The following is an 11,160-nucleotide window of genomic DNA, read 5'->3' as shown; positions in this document are numbered from 1 at the left end:
TAAAGACAGCAGGACTTGCCACTATGGAGTTATGTGTTCCCACAAAACTTTTCTTTCACCCGTTTCTCTTTGAAATAGTTTCCCTTTAGCGTTTTACCACATTAAAATGAAGAACATCAGAATGGCCAGGCTGGGTCAGATCAGTTGTCCAGCTGTCCCAGTATCCTGTCTGCTGTAAGTGGCTAGCGCTGGATGCTTCAGAGGGAATGAATAGAACAGGGCAATTTTGATTTATCCATCCCCTGTTGTCAAGTTCCAGCTTCTGGCAGTCAGAAGGGACAGGGACACCCAGTGCTTAGGGTCGCATCCCTGACCATCTGGCTAATAACCATTGATGGATCTGTCCTCCATGAACTTCTCTGCTTCTCTTTTGAACCCTGTTATACTTTTTGGCCTTCACAACATCCCCTAGCAATGAGTTCCACAGGTTGACTGTGGGTTGTGTGAAGAAATACTTCTCTTTTTTTGCTTTAAACCAGCTGCCTATTAATTTCATTGGGTGACCCCTAGTTTGTGAAGGGGTGAATAACACTTCCTTACTCACGTTCTCTACACCAGTCATGCTCTCATAAACCTCTATCATATCCCCCCTTAGTCATCTCTTTTCTAAGGTCCCAGTCTTTTTCACCTCTCTTCATATGGAAGCTGTTCCATACCCCTCATCATTTTTGTTGCCCTTCTCTGCACCTTTTCCAATTCTAACCAAGCTTTTTTGAGATGGGGCAACCAGAACTGCAGGCAGTATTCACAGTGTGGGAATCCCGTGGATTTAGATAGTGGCATTCTGATATTTTCTGTTTTATTATTTATCCCTTTGCTATTGGTTCCTAACATTCTGTTTGCTTTTCTGACTGGAGGCAGTTCTTGGGGGGAAGGCACGGGGCTGAGGGTCAGGAGATCGCCGCAGACGCCAAGTGGGACCTCGGACAAGTCCATTGATCTCTCTGTGCCTCAGTTCCCCATCAGTACAAAGGAGATAATAATCCATCCTCTGTCTTTATTGTGTGAGTTCTCTGGGGGCAGGGCCTGTCTCGTACTATAGAGTGGGTGCCCAGCAGCATGAATTGTAGCTAGAGAGCATTGAGGGCCAGATCCAGGAAGGTGTTTAGGCTCCTGATTTCTGAACCTTAGGTGGTAGCATAATAAATAGTAATCATGTAATTAAAGCACTTGCCTAATGAATTTGGGTGCAGCTCCCAGGGGAAGTGTGGGCAGTGCCGTATGTTAGCAGTTTGGCTGTCTAGACAGATTAAATGGCTGTTGATAAATCACATATTCAGATTTGAGCTGGGGCTGTTGCCGCTCATTAGTTCCATGATGGGGGGTTTGTCGTTATTGACGGTGCAGTTTCTTAGGAAGCGCTAATGTGGCTGAGAGGAGAATTAGTCCTGCATTTCTGGGGCTATTGCTGGTATTAGGAAACAGCCTAATGCTCTGTGTGAATGCAACGCCCTCCAGCATGGGGTGTCTGGGAAAGCCCACGGGAACTTCACTCCTATGCAGAGAGCCAGCACAAGGGCTGTGCACCCTCTTAACCCTGGGCTGGACCCCCGCGAGGGTGAATTTCACTCACAGTGAATTATAAAGAGGCCTCGGAGCCTTTTCCATCCCCAGTTCCCCTTCTGTGTCCATAGACAATAGCCAGGAATCACTTCCCCTACCCCTGCAGTGGAGCCCCCTCCGAGGTCAAACACATCCTCTGCTCACCGCCCGCAGGACTAAGACAGGGTGGGGGCAATGTACAAAAAGTGCAGGGGACTTTTTAGCCAGGCAGAATGTAACTCCACGCTGGCCATTGACTACGACACTTGGACTTTCTGGGACATGTTGCTATTGAGTCAATTAAACCTGGGTAACACGTATTCCCAGTAGCCACAGTGTAATTTTGGTCTGCCGAGGGACCGGAGGGACGGGCAAGTACTCCGCACCCAGGGAACACAGGGAGACCTCGGGGCTGCCCTTTCTGTTTGCTGCGGTCTGTAGGGTGAGTGTGTACCAAGAAATCCGCACTAAGTATAAACCTTAACGATCATGAGCACTTCCTCCCAGACAAAGGGCTACTGCACAGACTCTGTATGCCGGGGAGCGGGACCGCTGGTGGAGCCGAATGGATTCCCAGCCATTCAGCAGGGATTAAGACCTAAATAGCCAAGGTTTGCCCAGGGAGATTCCTTTTCGTGGGTGCAAGTTTTCCCCATTACTACACCTTAGCCTGGAGATGTTTTGCCCATTATATTTCTCATTGTGGGTCTCCTATGTGTGACTCCTCGCCCCTTGAAGTCAACGGAGTTCAGTGGGGCCAGAATTTCACCCTATGCCATTAGATTCTTGGGTTGGAGACATTCCACATCTTGTCCATTCTTATACCTTGCAATGGACCTGTCTGATGGTTTTCACGTGTTATTCCCCATCATGGACATGCTGGGTAAGTTTTGCCCATGACATTCCTGTTCACAGATGTACCTAGGACAGATCCTCAGCTGACATCAACGAAGCTAGGACATTTTACATCAGTGGGGATCTACCCTTGTGTGCTTTGCCCATTATATTCCTTTTCATAGACACACATTTTGTCCATTGTTACACCTTGTCATGGATATATTATATGTTTTGATTATTATATATTTTGCCATCGATACAGGAGATGGTCTGCCCATGGACCCCCGGTGGTGGATATGTGTGTGACCACCTTGTATGAGGTGTAGTATGAAAACGGGATCCCTTTGAATATGTTTCATTATCTTACGTCTTTTGTTGAAATGCGCCTCATTCTCCACCCACTCTCTCTTCTACAGACAGATAGATGCACCCCCCCATCTGCCCCCCCCCCCATTAAATGGCTCTCGGTTTTCCCTGCTTCTGGGATTTTGAAAGCAGAAACTCCCTCCCTTGCCCCAGAAAGCAGAAGCCCCACCATGCTGGACCAGAGTGTTTTAGAAAAACAGAATAACTCTGAGAGCCCTGCCAAGGGGCACCAGCTGGCACATGGTACCAGCCTCCCGGGCAAACACCAATCAAAGGCAAACAAACTTTGAGAACTTTACAGCAAATCTTTATTGTCTCATGGCCGAATCGTCAGACCCCACCGAGGGGGAATCTCAGCAGCTTTGAGCTACTGTCTCGATGCGTTTGGCCCCAGCCTCAGACTTCGGCAGCCTGAGTTTAGTGCTGGTGCTGCTGCTGCTGCTGCCCTCCCTCTCCCTGGTGGATGTGCTCATGGGTGGCGATGGTCACCCTGGTGATCAGGACCATGAACTCCCCAAAGCTGACCTGCTGGTCTCTGTTTTTGTCCAGGTCTTTGAACAGGCTATCGATGGAAGCTTGGTCCCTTTGTCTCTGTAGGAAAACGGAGGAGGGGGGAAGTGGCGTTAGTTGCAGCTGGCTCCTTGCCGTACGAGACGTGATGATGACACAGGAAGCTCTCCACCCGACAGCCCCACCAGAACCCTCATGCACAGGAGAATGAGCGAAAGGGGCCACCGGGATCAGCCAGGCTGGCCATGCCTATGTTCTGAGGGCCAGGCATCCTTCAGTGACCACGCAGCCCAGTTATGAGGGTACAGGAGTGGGAGCCTGTTCCTGCCTGTTCTGCCCTTCGGTTTCCCGTGGGGATAATGCTCCCTACCCCTTTGGTAAAGTACACTGAGGTCTACAGCTTCAAACCACTGTAGCAGAGCTGGGCATTTGTATTCAGTGTTCAGGGCTGTGGTGCCCACCTTTCATCTCCCACCCCACCAGCTAACTGGGTCCTTAAACACTGAGCATCTCTTGCCCTTCCCCTGATGGGCTCATGCCTGATTACAGACTGGAATGGCTCTGCCTGGTTTTCCAGGGAGAAAAATCAAATAATAGCCTCGCTCTCATCATCTTTAGATTTCGAGGTGCTTTACCAAGGAGGCCAGTATCATTTTCCCTCATGGGAAACTGAGGCACAGAGCAAGCAGGGACTTGCCCAAGGTCACCAGCAGAGCTAGGAGATGAACGGAGGTCTCTTGAGCCCCATCCAGTGCCCTGCCCACGAGGCTATATCACAGCGAGGGAGGACATGCCAGCTTGCCAGGGGCATGAGCAACACAGAGCACATGATCGGTGTGATCATGCTGAAGAGGAATTTCGATCGGTGTGTAGAAAAGGAGCTTGGAATACACTGGGGGAGGGGAAGGGGATAGACAGCAGAAGTAAATACAGTACAGAGCACAAGAGTGGTTATCTACTGCCATGCTGGCGTCAAATGTTTCCTGGCGCCCTACAGTCCCCAAGAAGCCCTTTCAAGCTGTTCAGACACCACAGTGAGGAGGGCTTTATAAGCCGAGATAGACTCTCTGCAACAAAACTGCACCTATTTGTCTGTTGTGAGACAGCTGCAGAGCAAAACACTCTGCTTTTTACGTTCCCAAATTCAACCGCTTGAGCCCCTATGGCACACGTACCGGATCTCGCCGGATTCCTTTGCAAAACTGCAGTCAGCTAATGAAAGTCAAACGCCTGGGATTTGGGGGGAACAGAGAGAGGAGGTGAAAGGATCTGAGCCCCCCGTTCCATTTCTATGGACCAAGGAGTGCTGGAGAATTGCCCCCACCCTGTTCTAGTTCAATTCAGTCTCTAGGCACATTCAGCTTTCCAGAACATGGGCCAGACCCTCAGCTACGGTATGTCAACGTTGCTCAATTATTTGCAGTGAAAGATCTGGCCCATTATTCTACTGCCTGCAGAGTACAAGTTAAGCTGCCCTGACATCACTCACCTTCAGGAAGTTCACGAGCTGCTTGTCAATCAGCTGCTTCAGCTCCGACTTGGTCAGGGTGTCGAAATGCCCGACGCGGACCGAATATTGGTGGAAAATGTTGATGATTGTCTCAATGGCTTTTTCCAGCTCAGAATGGTCCCCCTTGATCGTTTGCTGGGTACTCTGAAAGGGAAATCATTGGGCTGAATTTTAGAGGAGCCCAACTGGAAGAAACCTTAATGGACCTGATTTTCAGGCAGTGCTGAGCAGTCACCCAGTGAAAATCAGGTGCTCTTAAAATGCCTCACGCTGGGTGGTCAAAAATTGAGGCTCCTGAACTAGCTCATTGCCAAGATGCATCCAAAATTAGACGCATGCAAACTCAACCGGCAAGACAGCATTACCAATGAACCATGCCTTCATCACAGCACATGGAGCAGCCAAGCTAGGTCTGAAAGTGCTTCCAGATATTGCAACGGTTCGCTGCATTTAGGAGTCACACTCACAGAGAAGGCAGGAAGAAATAGGCTGCTAAGACTCCGCCTAGACGCAGGAAAAGTCTTCACCATTCCCCTTAAGCTACACGCTTTAAAAGAGAATATTAACGTGAGACAGGAAATTCAGGTCACCTGTTACACTCGGACTCACCTGATTCATTTTGTGCCAGGGAAGAGCAAGAAAGAACCAAGAGCAAGAAAGACGGTGGAATGAGGAGGGGCAGGAGGGCGTCCCCTTTTATAGTCTGTCCAGCCTTCTGCTCCGTCCCCCCCTTGCAAAACGCTTCTATCTCACCTGATTGCAGTACAGCCCGTTACGCACCCAGGCATTGCCTAAGGTTTTCATACAGTTCCTTAAATGGAATTCCTGTGGCTTTTTCTGCAACTTCAGATGCTTGGAGCTTGGCACACCAGAGAGCTCAGAGCTGTGTCTCAGGGCTGTGGACCCCCCACCCCCTTCTGCCACCACCTCTTCCCGGTTGTGACTACATGTTGCAACAATTGATTCGGCCTGTGTTCTCTCTCTTTCAGAAAGGCGTCAAAGAGCGGGGGGGGGGGGCATTGGATGGTGAGAGCAGGTCTAAGTAATGGGTCAACTTTGGTCCCCTGCAATTTCTTGGGACCATATTATTCCATTTTCACCAAAGCCTGGGGTGTTAGTGGAAATGCTTGTGACTTTATTGGAACAGGCGGTGCGTCCCCCTGCACCTCCATGCGGTCGGTTTTATCACCTCCCAGCCAAGCACAGCAGCATGGCCGTATAGAAAGTGGAGGGCCCAGGAATGAGAGGCCTCCTGCTTCAAAAGTACTTAGATACAATGGTGCCGGGAGAGGCAAAAACACGACGGCGGGAGAGACAGACGGAGGGGTGCCTGGGTGGATGGAAGGAGGGAGGAACGGAGAGAAGGAAGAACCGGTCATCTTGAAACTCTGCTTAAGATCCAACAAAGAAGAGAGAAAGCTGCCCTAAAGGGGCATCTTCTGATCTAGGGGGACCTTTGGATGCTGTGCAATACCATCATGGCCAGTGGTACATCATCTGCCCCTCCCTTCTATACAGGGGCACGTCGGAGGCGGACAAAGGTGGGCATGGCGTTCTGCCCAGTCCTTAGTGGGCACAGACGTCCCTGGGGGATGGCTATAGTTACGTCAGGAGCTGCTCCAGCCCTCGATGGCCCCAGGAGCTGGGAGATGGAGAGCTGGCTCAGAGCCCCCACATCCTTCGCTGCCCTGAGCACGGGGTTCAGCCATCAGGCTGGAACGTGTTTATAACCCAGTGTGGTTCCAGGGATGTAGGCCACAACAATGCGCTAGCCTGCATTTTTCATGGCCAGTTTATCCCGAACGGCCTTAAGCTTAAATAGCTCTTCTGCCTCCCTGGTGTGTCTCTATCTATAGAGATCAGTCAGAGCCTCACCCCAGGCTAAGCAAGGAAGCTCCTTTAGTCTTCTCTCATACACTGACCCCGGCCCCAGAGACAGAGCAGCAGGGAATTCACAGGCAGGATAAAGGCAAATGTCTCGTATTCTGTGGTTATAACACGAGAAAATCTAGAAATTGCGGAAGAACTGGAAGGTGGAGGGAGTTGCCCTAGTAGAAATTGCCGGGAAGAGACTTAGAGAATTGACAAGGAACTGCTTATTATCTCACCGCCGCGGCTCACGTCACCCGCGGCTCACGTCACCCGCAGCTCACGTCACCCGCAGCTCACGTCACCCGCTGCTCACATCACCCGTAGCTACGTTTTCTCGTCCCATTCCGCTTCCCTCCTCACTCACTGTTCTTTCGTTCTAAGGCAGCAAAAGGAAACCGCTGCTGGGTTTGGGGGAGTTCTAGGGGCTCAGAGGTTTTCTTCCTGGAGGATGCCTTCGTGGCTAGCCACAGTCAGTCTAGTGATCATGACCATGAACTCACTGGAGCGGAGCAGTTGGTCTTTGTTGCTGTCCAGGTCTTTGGAGATAGCATTTCATTTCTGTTGGGGAAGGAGATAACAGAAATCTCTGACTAGGAAAAGAAGTGACCATGATGCAGCAAATTCCTCCATCCCACCCCACGATGGAGCCTTTGCCCAGTCGTCTTAGGGAACGTCTACCCTGCACACACACAAAAAGTGTGTGCGTAACTTGAGTTAAAATGGCAGTGAAGACACGGCAACTCTGCTTGTACCTCAGGTTAGCAGCTCAAGGGAAAGCCCGTAGGGCAGCCTGGGGTTGAAGACATACCATTATGCAGGTGTGGTTGTCTACCAGTAAGAGTTGTGGGGATTGCTCTGCTGTGTATACAGCATGCAGGGACGTCATTCACAGCTGCTGTGTGCTCAGCATGTTTGAAATGAATAATGGGCATCTATTGCCTATGCCAAGTCTCCGAGGGGGAGCCGTGTTCGTCTGGATCTGTAAAAAGCAACAGAGGGTCCTGTGGCACCTTTAAGACTAACAGAAGTATTGGGAGCATAAGCTTTCGTGGGTAAGAACCTCACTCAGAGGCATCTGAAGAAGTGAGGTTCTTACCCACGAAAGCTTATGCTCCCAATACTTCTATTGCCTATGTGCGAGTTACTGGGGCTGTAAATACCTTCGATAGGCTGTTGATTTATTTCTTAGCCTCTAAGTTTCTTCCATGAGAGATTAAAAGTTGAGACCAAACATATTAAAATTAGATTTACCTGACTCGCCGAAAAAACCCAGCAAGGCTAAAACAATCCAAGAGGCGTCAGGAGCCCTCGGGCTGGGAGAATTTCTGTATGTGCTCTGCACTGCCCGATGATGCAATGTTTCCTGCTGCGCTGATTCTGGTCAGTTCTCCGCATATCCCCTTAAGGGGTTCAGAGGGCCCTGATGCAACGAAGTTCAAACTGCAGCAACTTGCATCTTCTTCTGGGGGTACCTGACATGTAGGGGTCACAACCTGTGACTCCCATACACCTGAGAGATTCAATCCAAAGGAGCCCAACGGTCAGATCCATTGAGCGTGAGTCTTTCCATTGACGTCAATGGGCTTTGTACCAGGCCCTAACTAAGAGCAAGGGATCTAACCCGCAGCACCTTATACATCCTCTCTACATTCGGCCCACTTTGTTGATATGTGGGCCGCTGTCCATCCAGGATGGAAGGTCTTGTCGTTAAGACACTGGGGTAATAGCCAGAAGGTCCGGGGTCCGGTTCCAGCTCTAGATCTCTCTACGGCTCAGTTTCCCCATCTGTGACATGAGGATAACGTTCTGTCTTTCTTCCACAATTGGGTGGATTTGTCTATTTAGTTTACAAGCTCTTTGGGGCAGGGATTCTCTTATGTGCATGGACAGCACCTCGCAAGGTGTCCGTTGTGGCCATTAGGTTTTACTGTATATAAATAATAGCATGGGCCCGATGCCCAAATGTGATTGGCCCATATTGTTATTGGCCTTTTTCAAAGTGGCCGAGCCCCATTGACTTCAATGGAGCGTTGCTGATTTACAACAGCCGATAATAATTCTAATTTACCGGTGATTTCTCCCTGACCCAAACTGCGTTTCCAATCCCCAGCAGCCAGGAGGAGTTGAAAAGTTTACTTTTACTTTCCAAAAGGAGTTTCCTTGCTCAATGGGGTTTTTCAAGCTGTCAGCACTCCACTGTTTGCAGAGACGAGACTGTGGCACTTGCCAGGAGGGCTCTCAGGTCAAAAGCGAAGCAAGATTTTCTGGTGGCCTTATATCAAAATGCTTCCACTGTGGATTAACTCGGCTTTCACAAGGTTTTTATTTTCACCCGCCTTGGAATGATAATCGCAAGGGCTCTGCTAAATGGAGCTCCACCACACGTCGTCTGCTAAACGGGGCTGCACATCGGCTTGTTTCACCTTCCATTGCGTTCGCATCTGCTGGAAGTGCAATTTCCTAACTCCCAGCCATCGTCCCCTCTCTGCAGTCACAGTAAGTCACGGACCTCCTGGCGGAGGATCTTTTCCTGGCTGCTAAGTCAGAGGGTCGTTGCTCGATTCTGTGCATTGAGTTTACTTTTCCACCTCTGTACAATCAGCTTCAGGATCATGGCTGCTGTCAGTCACGGCATGCAAAAAGAAGTGATGTCTGCAAGCCCTCTCCTGCCTCCTGGGCTGGGTCTGAGCCAGGCCATTCCTGACCAGCCCTGAGGATATCTGAGCTGCTGGGGTGGTTTGACACCATCAGGGATCTCCCTGTAGGACAGTGATCTAGGATGACCAGATGTCCCGATGTTATAGGGACAGTCCCGATTTTGGGGTCTTTTTCTTATATAGGCTCCTATTACCCCCCATCCCCTGTCCCGATTATTCACACTTGCTGTCTGGTCAGCCTACGGTGACCCTCCCAGGCCCAGTAGACGGTCTCTAAGGCCACACCGCAGTGGCGGAGTAGCACAAAGCAGCTCTAAGAAAGAAGAGGGACTACGATGGAGGGTGTCTCAATGCCCCTCTGCTGAGGACCCTAGTAAGGATTGTGATTTTGAATGTTAGCGCCTGGCAGCACCTAGGCTGGGCGCAGATCCAGGGTGTGACAGTCCCTGCCTCAAAGCACTCGCACTCCAAGGGGTGGAAGGGGCAGTGTCCCCCTTTTTACAGATGGGGGAGAGGGAAAGAGATTTGCCCACAATCACAGAGAGTCTGCAGCAGAGCCAAGAAAAGACCCTACGGCCCCTGAGCTGTCAGCCAGGTGCCTCATCCGTAAGACCAACCTTCTTCACAGAGCTGAGCCCAGGTGCTCAGCAGATGTAGATCAGCGTCGTTATCATAGAATCATAGAATCTCAGGGGTGGAAGGGACCTCAGGAGGTATCTAGTCCAACCCCCTGCTCAAAGCAGGACCAATCCCCAACTAAGTCATCCCAGCCAGTTCTGCTGGCTGATAGCAGCTGTGAATCTGGCCCTACATTGTCCAGGATCACCATGCTGTGATTTGCACTAATGCTACATATTCCTTCGCTGCTGTTCCTGGATTTCCATTCTGCAGCTATAAGGCTGTTTACTGTCTAATTATTCTGTTTTCAGAGCGTGTTTGACCTAGTAAATTATCCACGTTAGTAAAGTGTCATTACAATGAGTGGTGGCATTTGCTCCCTGTTACACAACATAACCAGCCTATTTCTCTTCACCCTCAGGCTTGACATTAATGCATTCTCATTCATTTGCTGCAAGACTGAAATGACGGGGTTGTTTTTTTCCAAGCAAAGTGCTGATTTATTGCCACATCCCATCCACCGAGGTTTAATTCTGATCTCTGTGCCGGAAAGGAAATGGCCCCCTCGACACATCCGGAGGGCGGCGGTACGTGCACCCAGCCCAGGCTGTTTGTTTCACAAGATCTCGTTAAGGGGGCTTGATCCCAGGTATGATTCTCCGTCTCAGTAGGGGAGGAGGAAGGGTCGACTTGTAGTTAAGTCAGCAGACTTGGGTTCTATTCCTAATTCTGCTGCCTTAAACAAGTCACTTAGGCCAAAATATTTAAGAGACCTCTAATGATGGGTGCTTCCGTTTTTGGCCTCTTGTTCTGTTTGTACAGCTCCTAGCGCTATGGAGTCCTGATCCGTGGCTGGGGCTCCTGATTGTGGGTGCTGACCATTAGCTAATCTCAGCTCTTTTGAAAATCTAGCTCCTCATTTTCAGAGCACCTGGAGCTCCCGTTGACTTCAAGTGGCACTCCCATAAATCACGCCGAAAGGGTCTTTAGTGGAGTGTCCAAACATCAAGGCATGCAAAACCAGAAGCCACTTTTGGAAACACTGGCTTGACAGAGGCTGATTCCCATGGGGTTCAAGCTGCAGCGGTGGGTGCCCACCCCTTCGGAAAACCAGACCTTTTTATGGCATGATCCTGCAAAAAATGCCAAGCCCCCTCCGTTGCCATTAGGGCTGTGGGAATTGAGAGAGATCGGCATCTCTCAGGGGCACCCAACACTTTGCATCTCTCTGGGCCTTGGACAGGTAAA

The 11,160-nt window shown here is 50.2% G+C and overlaps 1 protein-coding gene across 1 annotated transcript; it reads right to left on the bottom strand.

Moving 5' to 3' along the window:
- Window positions 1-3,036: 3,036 nt before the first annotated feature.
- On the bottom strand, window positions 3,037-5,473 carry LOC135892425 (protein MRP-126-like). The gene is made up of 3 exons (XM_065420202.1): window positions 5,375-5,473; window positions 4,745-4,909; window positions 3,037-3,336 (listed from the first exon to the last, which is right to left on the bottom strand). The coding sequence occupies exons 1-3, from the start codon at window positions 5,381-5,383 to the stop codon at window positions 3,163-3,165; spliced, it is 348 nt and encodes a 115-aa protein (XP_065276274.1). The 5' UTR covers window positions 5,384-5,473; the 3' UTR covers window positions 3,037-3,162.
- Window positions 5,474-11,160: the final 5,687 nt, after the last annotated feature.

Source organism: Emys orbicularis, chromosome 20, assembly GCF_028017835.1.
Source record: "Emys orbicularis isolate rEmyOrb1 chromosome 20, rEmyOrb1.hap1, whole genome shotgun sequence".
Lineage (NCBI taxonomy): Eukaryota > Metazoa > Chordata > Testudines > Emydidae > Emys > Emys orbicularis.
This window is presented reverse-complemented; position numbering and strand designations above follow the sequence as displayed.